This window comes from Sesamum indicum, linkage group LG4, assembly GCF_026168435.1.
Source record: "Sesamum indicum cultivar Baizhima isolate 11 linkage group LG4, ASM2616843v1, whole genome shotgun sequence".
Lineage (NCBI taxonomy): Eukaryota > Viridiplantae > Streptophyta > Magnoliopsida > Lamiales > Pedaliaceae > Sesamum > Sesamum indicum.
This window is the reverse complement of record NC_142660.1, coordinates 14,652,110-14,669,712: the sequence shown is the minus strand read 5'-3', so window position 1 is coordinate 14,669,712 and position 17,603 is coordinate 14,652,110. Positions and strand designations below refer to the sequence as shown.

The following is a 17,603-nucleotide window of genomic DNA, read 5'->3' as shown; positions in this document are numbered from 1 at the left end:
AAAGCTGACAAGTATACAGAATAGTCAATGTCAAAAGTATGATACCTTCATCATTCACATAACTGATATTGGGGAAAATCCCAATTTGGTAAGAAAATTTGGGCAATGTTTGAATTATGATATTGGAACAACTTTGGTACTAAGTAGAAGTAAACTGTTTGTTGGAAGACCTTTTGGTCCAGATGCACAACAACATTTGTGAGTCTGAGTTTGGCTCAAACACTACACTGACCTCTTTTTGGTTGAGTGTAATTACACGGAAAATTATATTTAGTATTTGTGATTTTTTTTTTGTTTAACAAAGAAAACTCATGATTAGTTAAAATTTACAGAATTTGTTGTATACGCAAAGAAAGTTGAATGAAAAACTATATTTACTCTTGATTGACTTAGTACCGACATATTATAGGTCAAACATTTTATTTTTCTAACCAAACTATATTTACTCTTGATTGACTTAGTAAAGGACACGTGCAATGTATGTCTGTTTATTTGACTGCTCACATAACTAATGGATAGCACATTGCATGTGCCCTTAAAGTCTATTTTTTTTAAAGAAACTCGAATATAGAACAATATGTATAAAATAGAGGTGCTAAGAAGTGATGAGATATAAAGAAATAAAATGATTCAGAACAAAGGGCAAGACACAGCAGTTCTGAAATCATAGGTTGTTCAGTACTAGAAATAGGATGATCTTAGGTAGCTGTTTTGTCTATAATTCAATTCAATCCAGCCATAGTAATACAATACTTGTCCATGTTGACTATGTAATAATACGATCAGCTAAGCCTTGTTTGGCGCAACTGCGCATCAACTTTTACTTCACAAAATTTTCACACACCATCCGTCATATTTATATATATATATATAGATCGATTTAATTTCGTAAAGCAAACACACAAACAAGACTTTTAATTATCGTTATTCATAAACATTAATTTCATCAGTATATACGTAACATCATCAATCATCATTGTAATAAGCAAATATACCTTAGAACACATCTATTTGCACACATGCATTTCAAATTTCTCAATGCTTCCTTTTTTCCAGATTTTCGTGGGGCTGTAAGAGTAGATGAAGCAAAGGAAAAATCTTACAACCAGATGGAAATGCTAACATGTGTTTGATTTGTAAGAATCAGAGGGTGGAAATTCCTAATACACGGTATCGCAATATTTAGCAGACACAGACAACTGATGATCAGTTAAGGGACGTCCTCGTATTTGACTCAGCAATTGCTGTAATCTTCCGTTGAAGCTCCGCCTTGTTAGCACCTACGAGTTTGTCCAGTTGTCGTCCGTCTCTCAGGACAAAGAAGGTCGGAGTTGCTTTTATGTCCCATGTAGTACTGAATTCCTGCAACACCACAATTAGGACAATATATCAAGATTTTATACTGCTCTATAGTATTTGTCTCGATTCTGTCATTGATCATGACCATACTGCGATCCTTAAAGGTCATGTTATACATTACAGGTTCGTTCTGAAAAGACAATGATTATTTACGGGGATATGTAATAAAAAGTACATTGGTTTCCAAATATGGGACGAAAACTGTCATTTCTCAGTTTTTACAATGTTTTTGGTCCTAGGATGCGCAAAGTTCTGAATAGAAAGTGAACTTACTGCTAACGCATCAACATCAACTGTTAGAAACAAAATCGACGAACAATATTTCTCAGCAAGTTCGCGGTAAGCTGCTGCTATCTGTCTACAAGGAATGCACCAGGATGCACTGAAATTCACCACAACCTGTTGGAATTAAAGCACAAGACAGAAATCATAAGACATTTAAGACTTGCATGTGTTTTCTCATTCTAGTCAATAAAACCTTTTCCCTTGCAACTTGGGCAATGGCAACTATGGGAAATTAAAATGCAAACTGAGTCTGGTCGGACCTAAACCAATTATACGGCAAGTGCAGTATGTTTGTCGCGTGATTGGCGTACAGTTCAAGGAAAGCGACCAATCGCATGGCAAGTATATTACACTTGTTTTGTAATTGCTTTGGTTCGAGGAAAACTTGATTTAGGTAAGAATTTTCTTGGCAATTACTTACAGTTTTGCCGTCCTTGTTTGCTTCTGATGTCTCTTTCTCCCACTTCTCCATTGTAGTTACAAGTTGAACGTTTCCTCCTGCAAGCTCTGTCGTAGCGTCATCCTTATTACTACTACTTTGTTTGCATGGCTGCGGCCAACACTGTTGTGGATATGGTGTAATTTGTGTTTAAATTATCTCGAACTAGAATATCACTTTACCACAATATATATATGTGCATAGAATGCTGAAATAAATTAAATAAATTTTGAAATTAATTAACAAGCAGCATTGACAAATTATTTTGGTCTAGCTAGTCGATAATAATGGGCTTAAATGTATTTTTAGTATCGTAATTTAAGTTATTTAATTAGATTTCTAGAGAACATTTAATCTAGAACCAAAATAAATAAGATATAGGACCAAAATGCTACATTAGAAAGTTAAAGAATGAAAAGACGAAATGACTTAAGTTACAGGCAAAAATGCATTTAATCCATAATTATGTTGTGATATATGTTGTACTTAGTGATTTATTCATGTATTATTTTGTGGAGATTTAAATTTATGCATGAAGATTAATGAAAAAATGAAATAAGAAAAATACGAACAAATAATCATGATATCTGTGGAATTTTAATTATAGTGATAATACTATATCGAAATAATTATTTTCTTGTGGAGCTTTCTTTTTATATGCAGGTCATGCGCATGATATTGGAAGAGAAGGAACATGAAAAATGATGGAAACATAAAAATAAGAGGTACAAATATATTATTCCATGCATGCGACGTCAGAAAATTGACTCAGAGGACTAGCGTAGAGCTTAGATCATTTATTATCAAGTGGGATGGGTTTAGCCCGTAAGGGAGTCACCATAAGGCTCGTAATCGGACTATTGTGATTGGAGACTACATGAAAAAGATTCAATTGGTAAGAACAACTCGTAACGTGTGAGGAGAGTGTGCATAAGATATCCCGTTTCCATAGATGAAACGGTATGAAAATATGATGTTAGGTCAGGCTTGACCCCTAATAATACTACAGCTCCGTTTACTTTCCATTATTAAATTGGATAAGTTGCCTAAATACATCTTAGTAAGGTGTTTACTTTGCATTATGAGAGTTCAATTTTTATCTCCAAATCTGGTACAAATCATTATTCCTCTTGAATCCTTCTATATAGGTGGGTTAAGTTATCTAATAAAAAATGTCCAAATAAATATTATATAATCAACACATGACTTTTATTTTTTTATCCTCACCCAAACAACACGTATTACAAAGTAAACGAGGCCTAAAGGCTGAATTTTCATAAGGTATGGGCCACACTTAGCTTTTGAAGTTCACTTAAGTAAGAGTTGACACAGACCGTGTGATTATGAATTTTGGCTAATCCTAAGGACCTAATGCGCAAGACTATTGATGCGCTGACCTGCTATAACCATGTCTCAAAATTAGTATCCGGTCCGTGCTGATTAAAGTTTCGTTTAAGGGGCATAAGTCAAGGCATTACGTCCATTATTGCTTAGCTTTAAAATTCTCTTAATTGTCAAATTATTTCTGAAAACTGCATTTGTGATTCTACAGTGTAGGGGGGTATTGCACAATTGATATCATACTTTATGAAATATTATTGATTCCACATATCATTATTCAAACTGCAATTTTAGTACTGCCGTTAAGTTTTTGACAGAATTGATGATGCGCGTTTTGAAACAACTGCACTATTGTTCCCACATATCATTGTCCAATTTCACTTTGGTATATTACCATTAAGTTCTTTATGGCATTGCAATAAAACACTAGTTATTTACAAGCACTTATAAGATATTTTAAATAAATTCAACCAAACACCCGTGTAGTCATTGAAGACAACTAAAAGGACAAAAGTGAAAATAAAGCAAGACAACATAAACGCAGTTTTCAGCAACGAGGATACGTAGGTTTTAGGGAAATAGATAAACATACGAATCTCAAACAAAAAAAGATGAAAAGATATGTAATAATTGGATGATGAAATAAGAAACAAATTAGAGATTAATAATGAATGAAATACCTTAGTCCAGCACTGTCCCATCGACTATCCACAGCTCGCAGGACCCTTGTGAGAGGACTATAGCAGTGACCTATAACCAGAACATTACAATCCTCCTACAAACAATGCAACAAACAGACAAACAACAACTCATGATCATCCATCCATCCATATTGCCCACTGCATGCATTTCTCCTGATCAGTAATCTTGTGCTATTACAGTATCTACTCCTGCCGGAATTTCTTGAAATATATGACTCTAAAAACATTACAAAATTTCAGATGTTTTATCTTTTTTCCAGCACTTCCAATGTTAAGATTCAATCAAAGCATTAATTACTTACAATATTTCATCAATTCTTTGTGTCAAAAATTCAGATTAATCTTCCTGATCTTCAAGAAATAGGGTTACATTAATTCGGTCTATACAACAAAAGAATTTGTTTTATCAGAGGGTGTCACATGTGATAGTCTTGTAAGGTTCAACATATGTAACAGCCGGCGTGGACGCATGCACAAATATACATATAAAATATTATATGAACGAATGATTTGTCTGCATGCAAATTATAAACATCAAAATGATGGAAGTGATCTAACCCTAGTTTCTTTAAATTGAGAAACAGAATACATTAATGTAGGTGGTATGAGTAAATAGTATGGTAGATTGATGCATGAAGTTTTTGACGATGCATGAATGATAGAGTGAAACAGAAGCAAAAGTTACGTACCTTAGGTTGTAGGAAGAAGAATTGTCTTTGATGGAACAACATTAAAAGTTGTGGAAAAGAGCGATGCCCAGATGATAAATTTGCGGAGAAGTTGAGACAATAGAAACTTGCAAGAATAGGAAACAAATAGCAATTGTTTATTGGAATTTTTGCTTAAGTAATTCTTTTTTAAAAACAAAAATGATGGATATTTCGCTTATTTTTAGGTGATTATTAAAATCTTTGAGATTCTTTTAATCAATATTATTATTATTATTATTATTATTTTGCCTGAAATCAAGGGAGGTGATTGATAAAATAACAGGAAGTTGTAATATATATATATATATATATATATATATTACAATTTCATCCTACGAAGGTGGCAAGTGGCAACTTTGGTCCTGGAAGGAAATTTCTATTTAATCTCATAATTTAAAAAATTTGACAATTTTAATCTCATTTGGACAGAAAGCCACAATTTAAAGGTCATGTGCCCCCAATTATTCTTTTATTAAATGTGCGCCGGTAACAAATCATTAAATTATTACTCCAAATTTTATTGCATTGTCTATTCTATTTAACATATGCACATCACGTGTATTAAAGAGATAATTTTTTTACAGATTTTTTGTACATATTAAATATAATAAAAGATGCAATAAAATTTGAAATAGAGATTCGATACAGTTAAGAAAGAAATAAGGTTTAAAGGTCATCTCAAGGAGGATGACACCAAAGCTATAGACATCAGATTTTTGAGTGGCTTTTCTTGTTTCAAAGGCTTCTGGAGCTTTTCTTTATAGCCTGGCATCCCAATCTAGTGGAGTTCTCCCTCCACCTCTGTTGCCTGTTATGAAGGCAGAGTGTAAGCAATAAGGCTGATTATTACTGGTGGTAGATTGACGAGCAGAAAATTTGCAACAACTGACAGACATGTTTTATTGCAAAATATGGGGTAGTGGTCAGGGCAATTTTCAGAGTTGAGGGGCTCTTTACAGGGGGGTGGCGGTTGCATAATTATGCCTTAGAGAGAATGTGTTTCTTGGGATGATTCACAACATGCAGGGTTCTTAAAGGTAACTTCTGGTTTGGGCATTTTTCAAAATTGGAAAAGAAAGCATACCATGCAGACAAGCTGCTGGCGGGCATGTATTCGTAAACAAGAAGCTTCTCATCCTTGGAACAATAGGCAAACAGTGGGACAATGTTTGGATGCCGATCAAGCCAACCCTCACTTGCCTCAATCTTTTCACTGCAACTGCTGTTGCTTCATCCAGAACTGCTTTGTAAGTTGTACCATACGTTCCCTTCCCAAGAACTTCTGCCGACGCCCTTAGCAAGTCCTCAAGATCAAAGCTAAACGAAGATCCTCCAAAAATGACTAGCCTGTTTCTCTCTGCTCCTTGCATCCCGCTCCCAAAGTCCTCAGATTTCAAATTTTCATTCTTTCCACCATTAGAGGTCTTAACTTTGATCACATTAGCATGGCCGCCGTTTTTCTTCTTCAGACAGCAGAAAAACTAGGAGAATCAGAAGGGAAACCCCACCAACAGAAATAGCTATGATAAATTCTGAATTAAGTTTTCCTGAGTTTGCAGCATTTTGTCTTCCAGATATTGTGGGAGAAGAACTTTCAGGTGTTGAGCAACTGGAAGGAGATGAGCAATAATTCAGAGATGAGCATTGCCTATGAAAGAAGAAACCGGGAACTTCTGAAGGGACGGTGAGATCGAACCGTTCAGTGAGTTATAGCTCAAAATTCAAATGCTTGAGACTTGGAATATCAAGATTGGGGGATGCCTCCAGAGACTGAATTGAACTGGAGGTTTAACACAGATAGTCTCTTCAAATTCAAGACTGAGGACGTTATATCTCCTGTTAATGAGTTGAAGGAAAGATCAATCATGCCGAGTCGAGGCAACAGGGACACCAAGGAATGTTAATTTCCATTAAAGTGGGAGGGCGCAGCAGCAAACCAAGAAGCTTGACTTCTGCCCTCCAATGAAAGTTATCAAAGAGTTATTACAAGTATTTTCGTATATCCTGTCCATATATGCCTTTTCCAAGGCACACTTATTCAATTTTCCTGTTTGATGAAAACATCACAATTTCAGTAATAATTATGTTAATTCTCAAAGACCAACATGTTTTCTCACCCTCAAATTTTTTTCATATAACCTATAGAGAAGGCCCAGTTACCATAATCCAAAGACTAAATACAGGACAACAGACAAGAGTAACATGCGGTAAAAACATTGGTTAAACACCAAGTATTTGTAGACTTAGGAATTTTAATTTCCATTAAAGTGGGTTGCATGATTACCTGGACCCTGGATAACCAAATTCTTGCAGAGCAGCAATCAGTTTTGGGTTTCATCGGTTCTCGGGAAGTGCTTGCAGAGCTGGTAATGCTATTTCGTTGCCACTGTCATTTTTGGTTGACTTCTTGGTGATCTCTAGCTTTTCCTTCAACATCTTGGACAGCTTTCTCACACTCAACTCATTCAAATTGTCGGCATTCTCAACAGTGTTTTTAGCTGTCTTTACTCTATCTTTCACAAGAACCAATTTACTGCCACTACCAATGTTCTCTTTGTTATCTGTGAAAGACCATTTTCATTGTTGCAGTTGCCTTGCTTGCAGAATTTTTACTCTGGCGTCAAACAGGTTGGTTGACTGATGACCAAAGCCGAGTGGAACACCTTTTGCACCCTGTTCATCACCTAGTTGCTTGCATGGTTAATCCTTTACAGCGGAATTCACCGCCACTCCACCATCAGACGGCGCCTCGGGCTGCGGGGTGCGACCCCCCTCTCAACTCGCGGTCGCGCCTAAGGTGGTTCGGTACCGGGGCTCGGTAGAGGGGAAGTTGTGGGTTTTTTTCCACTTGTCGAAAAAGTTTTTGATGTTTGGGGTGATCTTTCTCCATATTTAGAAGGTTATTCACCCGATCATATTGCCGCGATTATAAGTTTGCCTAAGTGTCCTTCTTTTGACTCAGGTGAGAGTTTAGAGGATATGTCTAATTTTGAGTTAAATTCAATGGGGTTTAGACATAGCGAACAATTTGATGAAATACCATCTGCAGGTGACTATGGGGACACTTACACTTAGTAATGTGAGAGTGCCGATGAGATCATCAGTGAGGAAGAGGAAACTGAAAGTGAGGGGGAAGAGGTTGAAAGTGACAGTGAGGAGGTCGAAGTCACCGAGGCGTCCACCCGACCGAGTGTAATTGTGGCGTCGGGAGTTGATGGGAGGTGCCAGGGCATTCCTCGTTGTCGCACGGTGGATATCGGTACTTGTGACAGCATTTTGACTCAAGAGCAACTTGCCGTCATTCGCGTAACTACTTCTAGGGTGCTTTCCGCACACAAGTTTATTCTTCCCTCTCGGGGTTGGAGGATTAGGGATCCTCCAGCTGGGTGTTTCACTGTTTATGCAACTTATTTCAATAGCGGATTTTCTATTCCTCCTCATCCCTTACTTGTCAAGGTAATTCGGAGTTATGTTATTTGTGTCAGCCAACTTACGCCAAATTCGTTTATGTATTTTGAGGGTTGGCGACGTCGTCTTTTAGAGTTGGGGCTTCCATTAACTCTAGAGAGTTTTCTCGCTTTATGGACTGTTCACCGCGTGTCGGAAGTGTCTGCTTCTTCTGATGACGGGTGGTATTTTACTTCAGTCTGCAGAAAGCTTGTAGGTTTTTAGACGGGTTTGTTTCCTCTAAGGGTCCTTGGAAGGAGAAATTTTTTATGTTAGAGATGATGGTTAGGGTTTGGTCTCGGAGTGGAGTAGCTCACTAATCAAGATTACTCACCGTAAGGAGTTTGGAAAACTGCGTCAAGGGTTTATGGCGGCAGGGCTATTTAGCCGAATAATGGACATCGTTCATTATTTCCCCTCTGGTACTTGTAGTTGTCATACGGTGTTTAAATTGTTCTGCTATATCTTTTGCATTTTTTTTTTTTATGTGCAAGAACTTGATTTGGATTTCCTTGCCCTAAATTGATTCTTTGTCTCGTATTAGCCCGGAAGGCAGCGATTAAGGAGCAGAAGAAACGCGACCAAGAGTTAGCACCGCCACAAGTGGGGAGCTCCGTATCTTTCGCGCCATGGGGTCTCCATTGGGAGCGGCCACTTCCATTTTCTTTCTACTCCACCGGTTGGTCCTTCTCCTCCCGCAAAAAGGTAAAGAGGCGTCGCCTCCTTGGCGGAGGGTGATGCTAGTGCTACGAGGGTGAGCTACGCGGGCGATGCCTCATCCTACTGGAGTCGCACCCGAGGTCTCGTGAGTGAAGATGACTTAAGTCGAGTCGTGGACCTTTCTGAAGAACAAACGAATGAGTTACTGGCTGAGAACTTGGCTCGGGTTTGTGCTTTGTATTTTTACTTATCCACTTCATTTGATTATGTTGATTTTGACTAATTATTTTATTTTTGTAAGCCCTTGTTATGACAACGGCGGCCAAAAATCGATGAGCCGTCCGACCGGCAGAAATGAGGCGTTTGAAGGTTGCTAATATTTTTGTCCTTGTAACTTTTTTGGCAATATTTTGATAATACATTTTGTTTTTTAACTTTTACGGATTTCAATCCTTTTTTTCTGTTGGACTTCACCCTTCTCGTTGAAAAACTGCATGTGCATCTCATGTGACCTTTTAAATTTGGGGCTATTGTTTCTATTGACTCAATTTTTCAATATTTTTTTCTTTAACTTCTTACATAGCATTTTGATCTTGAATTTTTTTAATTTTTGTAATTTTAATCATTTTTTCCATTTGAGTTTTTCTCATTGAAAAAATGTATGTACATCTAAAATACGACTACTATCCATATTAATTCATTTTTACCAATTTTTTTGTAATATTTTAATTTTTGCTATTTTAATACTTTTATATCGAAATTCACCATTTTTACATTAGAGGCGACTCCAAAAAAAAAAACCTAAACTTCTAAAAATTTGAAAAAATATAAAATCAAAATACTATCCTAAAATATTAACAAACCAAGATGCTAAATGGCCTAATTTACCGGGAAAAAGAATGCATTTAATCATAATTTAGAAGAGGAAATAGATAGATACGGTGTTGAAACTTGAATGAAGTGGTGATGGCAGTTGCAGCAGCCGTATACGGCGGTTATCCTCCCTCCAAATTCCGTCCCTCCTCGCCGTCACCACCCAGAATAGCCGCCCAAATCAAACCCAACTCCACACCTCCGCCACCGGTATTCATATCCACAAACCCAGCCCACGTGAACCAGCATCACCTTAGAGACCTCTACGCCATATGCAACCATTCCTGCCACCGCTTCCCCACCATCGACGCCGCCGGCAGAGTGGAGCCTGTTGACGCGCTCAAGCTCCGTGAAGCCCTTTCCCACAGCCCCGTCGTCGTTTCTGCCTTCACCAAGCCAGAATTTCTAACGACCCAATCTTCTGCTTCGCCGGAAGTGACGACTTTCACCGGCATTGGTGGAGATTGGATAAGAAAAGTGGCCCCTGTGACGCCGGAAAATGGAAGGCTGATAGGGTTCGGCCGTGCAGTTTCTGATTTGGGATTGACGGCTTCTATCTATGATGTCATGGTCAGTTCGTATCTGTGTTTAGCCTGCTTTAAGCTGCCACAAAAAGAAGATAAAATACTCAAAAGAAGATTTTTTTTCAGCCAGAGCTGCTTGAATTGAAAGGATTGATATACAATTTATGGCGAGAAACTATATTGTAGTGTGTTAAAATTTTATCGGAAAGGGGGGGATGCATGTTAAAGTGAGATCAGCTTCTTGATTAGCCCTGTTTTGCTTGATTACTTTGGATGTCTTAACTGTTTGTACTGAATTGTAACAAATATTTTGATATCTTCTGCATGATATAATCGTGTTACAGTTCTTGCAGGTTCATCCTGCTTTACGAGGTAGGGGGATTGGTCGGATGATAGTTCAAAGAATCATAAGGTTTGTTTCAGCCCAAATACATAACTTATATGGTCTACTATTGGTCTGACTTTGTATTTCTATCATCTTATGATGCCACATTCGAGGTGTCTGAAATTTTTCCTTTTCGTTTGCAGAACACTTACTAACAGAGGCATATATGACATAGCTGCACTTTGTACTGATAACCAAAGGTAAATTCTTAATCTTGCTACTAATTTCTACCGTCACTGCAACAGTTTGGTGGCGCTAATTGAGTTAGACTAACTGATTGGCTTGAGAACCCTCTGCCCTGATGATGCAAGTTGTACTTATATCAGAAAATTGTCATTGATCTTTTAAGTTGAATGTTAGCAAGCTTTTTGTATGATTGTTGAGGAAATCATAGTGGCTCATCATTGAAAAGTTTGCCTGATCCATCAATATACTTGATGCCATTTGCGCTAATTTGCTGAAGTTCATGTTCTTGACAGGCACTTTTTTAGAGCTTGTGGATTTGGCGATGATATGCTAGGATCCATAACAATGATGTATACACGTTCGTCCTCTGGCTATTCCGAGGATGAGCAAACGATATCTGCTGGTAGAAAGCAACTGTTAGTTCCCCCTCTAAGAGAACTCGGGAAATAGTAATCTTCATATAAATGGTTCCCACTACAATTCTTGCTGTTTATGTTTGGCCTTGATTTGCGACATATTATAATGGATGACTGTAGTGCAAAACTATGTATAGAATCTCAACTTTGTGACCAGGTTACAAGTAAAATATTGAAAGATCTCACTTTATGCATAATTTTGGGATAATCTGCCTTTCACACTTTTGTGTTGTGAACATTTGACTATTAGTAGTGTGATTCTTTTCCACCTGTGATGCACTAACCAAGGTCACTCTTCAGGAAAAGGTAAAGCTTCTTTGTGACCTCTCAATTAATAAATTACTTTCCTTGTCATAGCTAGCTCTCCAGGAGACATCCTTTTTTGCTCCTTTACTGGCTTTGTGAAGAAAAGAACTAGCAGCGGACAAATCCTATTCCCAATGCTTCTTCATTTCACTTGATGTGCTCTGCTCAAGATGGGGAAAGTATGGGTTGAGGTTTGCCTGATTTCTGCTCGGGGGCTTAGGCGAACCTCATCCTTGTGGAAGCTCCAGTGGTTTGCTGTTGGATGGATTCAACCTGAGGATAAATATTGTACCAGAATTGACACTTCAGGGAACGCAAATCCAGTTTGGAAAACCAAGTTTTCAGTGGCAGTTGATACTTCTGAATCGAAGTTTCAAGATTTTGCCATCCATGTTGAAGTTTACAGTAGAGAGCCGATCTTTCTTAGAGAAAGCCTCCTGGGATCAGCAACTATTGCTTTGAAAGAGTTTCTGGACAAGTACGATTCTAAATCCGAAGTCTCAAAGCCAGTTGAAGAAGTAGGAAGCTTTCAGCTGCGGAAAAGAAATTCAAACAAACCTCGAGGATTCATTGATATCTCAATCAGAATTTCAGAAGAAAGGGAAGACCCCAGTTCATCATTTCCAGGTACAAACACCACAAATTTCACCACAGAAACGGTTTCTTGTAAATATTACATCACTTGTTCAGTAATTTCTTTTTGTTTGGCTGAAATACTTCTCTGAATATGCAGGTGGTGAAGAAAGATTTAATTTAACGGGTAACTTTGGTGGCATTAACCTGGCTAGTGAGCATGGAACTTTACAATCTTCCAGGCCCCCTTTGCCTCCATCCACTTCTCAGCAACCAGAAAGCGTCCATATGATGCCAATTCCTCCAAATTATTCCCACCACTCCCCAGTTGGTGGAGCAAACTACGCTGCAACTGGTGGACCTAGCTATCAACCACCTCGAACTTCCCCACCACCACCACCACCTCCTCCCCCTGCTAATGTTGGATATTTTCCGAACTTTTTCCCAACAAATAACTACATGCCTAGCAGTTACATAAACATGCCATCTTCAGTAGCACCACCAGGGCATGGACGTGGGCGTGGATTTGGAATGGGAGCAACCACAGGAGCATTAGCTGCTGGTGCAGTAATCTTTGGAGATGATTTCTTGTCAGGATTTGATCTGCCTGGTGCTTCAGGAGATCCTAGCCTTACCATATCAACCTATCCTCCATTTTAGAATTACTTTGGCAGTCTTCTTGTTGTGCTGGTTGGTCGATTTAAGATATCATTTTAGTCATTGGAGTCTTGTGATGACATTTTCTGTGAACGGTTTTATATGAGTAAAGATTTTTGCAAATAATGTCATCTTCTAGCAACGACTATTTAAGCATTCTGGGAATAGTACAACTTGGATTCTAGTTAAATGGAAGAAATAATCCGTGTGAATTTGTATGGAGACAACGGAACTATTTACAAGCATAATAAGAATTACATTTCCAAATTCTGTAAAGCATTTCGTGTTTCTCTGCAGACCTCAGAAAAATATTATGTTCGCCTCTCAAGCCAGAAAAATATTATGTTCACCTAGCAGGGAACCAACTTCAAGTTGCTGCTTGGAGTAGTGGCTCTTCTGCAACACCAAACACTCTTTGCAGGAATTTATCCACAATAGATACAAATTCTTCAGGCTTTTCTTCTTGGGGCAAGTGGCCGCAATTCTTGATTAATTCAAAGCAAGATCCTGGAATGGCTCGTGAAAGTCGTTCAGAGTTCCAAGAGGGGACAAGCCGATCAGTATCACCCGTAACGATCAGAACTGTGCTCGTTAAGCAAACAATGATAGTCAAAATTATATTATTCGTTCAAATAGAATGTCACTAAGGTGCGTACAAATAGGAACATTTTGAAAATCCAGTGAAGACATGGTGGAGCTGCTGGAAGAAGTGTTATGATAAACTGTCCAGTTTTACTAAATACACAAGAATCATTTCTGACCATATATCAAAATCAATGCCCATGAACAGCCTGTCTTGAAAGTTTCCAACTCAGGACAACGGAACATGTATAGTTACAGATGATATGAAACTTAGAATGAGTTCATCTTCTCACCCTCAAGAAGATATCATATTCATATTTCATGAAATTTACTTCCCCAAATCACGTAAGTAAATTTGCCATTATCATGTTCGTTCCTAGAGAGGTATGTTTCTCTACACACACAAGATTCAGTTCAAAGAGTTATTCTGAAACCTGGACATGAGATTTCACTCAGCCTTTTTGCAAGAGGTGGCTTTAATTTGGATGCGGAATCTGTTAACAGTGCCACTGTGTATTCCGCTAGGGCCTTGTCCCAGCCTTTGACCTTCAGTGGCTGCATATTTGAGAATAATTATGGTTGCTCAACATTGAAACCAGTACACATCATACTCGGAGAAAGGAATAGCACATAGTCACCTTTGTATAGCCTTGTACTACATGATCAGAAACCTGATTTGAATCATACCATGCAGTGCGGACAGCTTGTATACCAAATCTATCAATTATCATCCTTATCTGAAAAATTAAACAAGGATATTATAACATGCCATATACGCATACAAATGTGTTTTTGTGTGTGTGTTCTAAAGAACAACTCTTGGCAACTTGTTTCAATACCATCTCAAAATCTATACTTATGACTGCATATCTATATGTTTTCTAAATTACTATGTCTAAAACTAATCCAAGAAATACATTATGCTGCAATGCTCCTTTGCTGCCAGAGAAGGCGACAAAGTCTAATTTACGAATTTGGATCAAGTAGCTTTGATGTCATCAATCTCCTTATACCCATTTTAAGTCATTGTCCATTGTTTTGCCTCTAGGAAGAGGGAATAGTATGAGAAATGGATGAGCTGTCCCTCGCTCATCCATATTTAGGGAATTTTACATCATCACGAGAATTTTGTTCCCCACCCGACAGTCTTCTGAGTAATGCCAGAGAACACCAACTCTATACTAAACTTCGTAAACCAAAAACTGATCTAGAATAAAAATTAATTACCACTATCACACCAAATGCAGACCGCAGGATAGCCGACAAGGCATTCTTATAAAGAGTGTTTATCATGTCTGCCATCCCTTTTACCATGTGCACTATGGCTTCTGCGATAAAATTAGTGAACTTTGATAAAATACCACATAGCCTGGAAACTAGGTTCCCACTGGTATTTATATCTGAGCTGTTTCCTTGTATCTGATTATCCGTTCCAGGTTGATTTTCTTTGATAACATTCTGCATAGTCAATGGCGCAAGAATTGCTGGCGCGACAAGGATCAGAGCAGCTACACGCTCAGGTGCCTCAAAATATGCATCTACGGCTACAAGGGCACCAGCAGAGTGCCTGACAATCTTCCAGTGATTGGTATAAGTGCTAAGATTCCCATAATTTCTTTACTCTCAAAGAAAATTTTGTATTTAGTTTGTCTAAGTACAATCCTATTAAGATTATATTCTAAGTACATAGCAGGACTCTTGCCAAAAAAAGGGAACATCAGTAAAAACGACAGATGAAAGTAGACATACCCCACTAGGATTGCTTTGTCATGAGCCAAGAAGTCAATGAAGTAGAGTGTTGCCAACACCGAAAACATCATTGAGTACGGATTCAAGGGTCTGGAGTCTTGGTTACTAGAGGATGAATGCTTAATAGCATTAATCCTCGATGTCAATCCAAATGCTGGTCTATCAAATGCAAGAACTTTAGAACCAGTAACTTGTGCTAAAGGTTTCATGACTCTGTTCCATGAAAAGACTGAGGCTCCAAAGCCATGCAACAAAATCATAGGAAAATTAAACTTTTTAGGGGATTGTGAAGTTGATCCTTCTTTTATAGTATCTGGAGCTGCTAACTCTGCATCACAAATCTTGTGGTGTAGTTGCACGCCGTTAAATTCACAGAAACAACTATCAGAATCAGCTAAAAGTGTTGGATCTTCTATTTCTTCCTGATCTATTCCGGCTACCCGTCGTGCTTTTTGCTTCAGCTTTGGCCCCAGCAGTTGCTCTAGGAAAATAAAGGCAACACTCATCACATGTAAAAAGGTCTAGCAGCAACAAATTGAAGGAAATGAAATAAATCAAACCTTATCTGTGGTGCTGCTTCTTTTCATCATTCTAGACAAGAGTGTTCACATAATTTAAAGTTTTGCAACAAGAAAATAAATTCAAATTCCAAACAATATATCATTCATCCTCGCACTCAGGCAAAAATGGTGAACTTGTCCAAGAAGTGAACATAATAACCGAAAATTGACAGTAAAATCACTGTTCTTGCAACAAAAGATGAACAAAGGAAAATAGCAAAATTTTAATTACTAAATGGGCAAGTGAAACTTCGGGGCTACAGATAAAAAGACAGAATCTTGCTAGCACCCACAACTCTTTCCACACACAGATAATTGACAATTTTCACATAGATTATTTTAGTACAAAATTCAACCAAAAAAAAAACACTAAAATCCTTTAAAATGAACTTAAATCACAAAGCTTTTTACCAGAATATTCGGCATCAGAGCCACCCAGTGGGGCAGAAGAAGCCGCAGAGGCAGCTCCAACAAGAAACTTATGTTCCCAAATGGGCTTCTTGGTGGAAAAAGAAGCCGAAATATGAGAAGGATCCCATTGTCGAGCACCCTTAAAATGCACTGAAATCAGTGATTTCCTGTTGGGTGAAAACTTGGGTGGTTTTGGTGGGCTACCCAGAACAAGCTGGTGATTCCCATAACGAATACTCATGTATGACTTTCACAGAAATCTTGAAAATTTTTATGAGAAGAACCAAGCAAGAATCTTGACTACTGCAATTTCTGGGACTTGAGAAATGTGGAGAGAGAGAGAGAGAGAAGGATGAAGCTTTTGGTACAGTCCTGCAGTTGTATCGTATACCTCAGCTGATTGCAGGAACTGGTGCGGTTTTAGCCAATCGCCAGTAAAGAGAAAAATATATATATTACAACCTCTATCCTTGTAATAATCAGTACTATTAATAATTTAGGCAATATGCTTTGAGTCTATCTATACTTAAATCTTTGATATGTTGATGGAGTTATAATGATTGAAATTAAATAATATTTTGATTATTTTTAATAAAAATAATATTATCTATCGGTTACATTTTCTTAATTTGAGTGGTCAGATCACATTCAAATCCTAAAAAAAAGTACATCCTACATCATGAAATTGATATAATATTAATTAATTAAGTAATAAAGAATAAGATACGAATAATACATGTTTTAGAAAAATAAAATCATTTATTAATAATAATAAATGAAAAAGAACGATTATATTTATACTTTTAATTTACGATCTATTTACACAAATCACTAATATCGTTTGTACGATTACAAAAACCATCCGTAGCAATCAAAAGAATGGGATAGTTTGTCTAATAATTTTGATATTTTAGGAGGATGTATATGTAAATTTTCAAGAAATAGGGTTGGTTTTTATAAATGATATTAACATTTCTAGTGGATGTAAATATAATTTTCTAAAAGGCATAATTTGTATAATAAACCATATAACAGCAGTACAAATGTAATCCCTAATAATAATAAGGGATAATTACACTCCCCTCTCCTGAAAGTGGTGTAATTATACGTAAATCCTCTGTAGTTTTGAAATTACATCTTGCACCCCTGATATTTGTTTTCATCTACCAAACAGTCTCACCTATTAATTAAAATTCATTGAATTTACTAATATAAATAAAAAATTGATAATATATCATTGATTGACTTAAAACTGAGTTATTACGGATCAAACATTTACACTATGTTTGTTTTCATTTTTAAATTATTTTCTAATGAGTCAAAACATACTCAATATTTGTCATCATACAGAAACACATTTATTTGGGTGTTTCTAACTTTTTTCGAATAAATACATATATATACACACACACATATACATAAATATATATTAAAAAAAT

General features: G+C 37.2%; 4 protein-coding genes and 1 long non-coding RNA gene across 6 annotated transcripts; 2 read left to right on the top strand and 3 right to left on the bottom strand.

Annotated features, from left to right (window-relative positions):
• Window positions 1-969: 969 nt before the first annotated feature.
• Window positions 970-4,924, bottom strand: CXXS2 (thioredoxin family protein CXXS2). Its single transcript, XM_011078265.3, has 5 exons — window positions 4,815-4,924; window positions 4,105-4,199; window positions 2,066-2,206; window positions 1,633-1,758; window positions 970-1,362 (listed from the first exon to the last, which is right to left on the bottom strand). The coding sequence occupies exons 2-5, from the start codon at window positions 4,123-4,125 to the stop codon at window positions 1,207-1,209; spliced, it is 444 nt and encodes a 147-aa protein (XP_011076567.1). The 5' UTR covers window positions 4,126-4,199; window positions 4,815-4,924; the 3' UTR covers window positions 970-1,206.
• Window positions 4,925-5,455: 531 nt separating this feature from the next.
• LOC110011918 (uncharacterized) lies at window positions 5,456-7,448 on the bottom strand. The gene is made up of 3 exons (XR_016065322.1): window positions 7,120-7,448; window positions 5,920-6,671; window positions 5,456-5,643 (listed from the first exon to the last, which is right to left on the bottom strand). It is a non-coding gene; the product is annotated as an uncharacterized LOC110011918 (long non-coding RNA).
• Window positions 7,449-9,820: 2,372 nt separating this feature from the next.
• LOC105160964 (Acyl-CoA N-acyltransferases (NAT) superfamily protein) lies at window positions 9,821-11,534 on the top strand. The gene is made up of 4 exons (XM_020693309.2): window positions 9,821-10,385; window positions 10,693-10,751; window positions 10,868-10,924; window positions 11,204-11,534. The coding sequence occupies exons 1-4, from the start codon at window positions 9,909-9,911 to the stop codon at window positions 11,358-11,360; spliced, it is 750 nt and encodes a 249-aa protein (XP_020548968.2). The 5' UTR covers window positions 9,821-9,908; the 3' UTR covers window positions 11,361-11,534.
• Window positions 10,909-12,988, top strand: LOC105160780 (Calcium-dependent lipid-binding (CaLB domain) family protein). 2 transcript variants are annotated; one of them, XM_088879569.1, is made up of 3 exons: window positions 10,909-10,924; window positions 11,684-12,259; window positions 12,366-12,988. In XM_088879569.1, exons 2-3 carry the CDS (start codon window positions 11,803-11,805, stop codon window positions 12,863-12,865), a joined length of 957 nt encoding a protein of 318 aa, XP_088735695.1. In that variant the 5' UTR covers window positions 10,909-10,924; window positions 11,684-11,802; the 3' UTR covers window positions 12,866-12,988. The 2 variants fall into 2 exon arrangements, with proteins under 2 accessions (XP_088735695.1, XP_011076565.1); XM_011078263.3 differs by lacking the exon at window positions 10,909-10,924 and adding an exon at window positions 11,204-11,326.
• A 39-nt stretch (window positions 12,989-13,027) lies between these two features.
• On the bottom strand, window positions 13,028-16,621 carry LOC105160781 (alpha/beta-Hydrolases superfamily protein). The gene is made up of 6 exons (XM_011078264.3): window positions 16,165-16,621; window positions 15,194-15,674; window positions 14,672-15,011; window positions 14,083-14,181; window positions 13,879-13,999; window positions 13,028-13,444 (listed from the first exon to the last, which is right to left on the bottom strand). The coding sequence occupies exons 1-6, from the start codon at window positions 16,403-16,405 to the stop codon at window positions 13,230-13,232; spliced, it is 1,497 nt and encodes a 498-aa protein (XP_011076566.1). The 5' UTR covers window positions 16,406-16,621; the 3' UTR covers window positions 13,028-13,229.
• Between the last annotated feature and the right edge of the window lie 982 nt (window positions 16,622-17,603).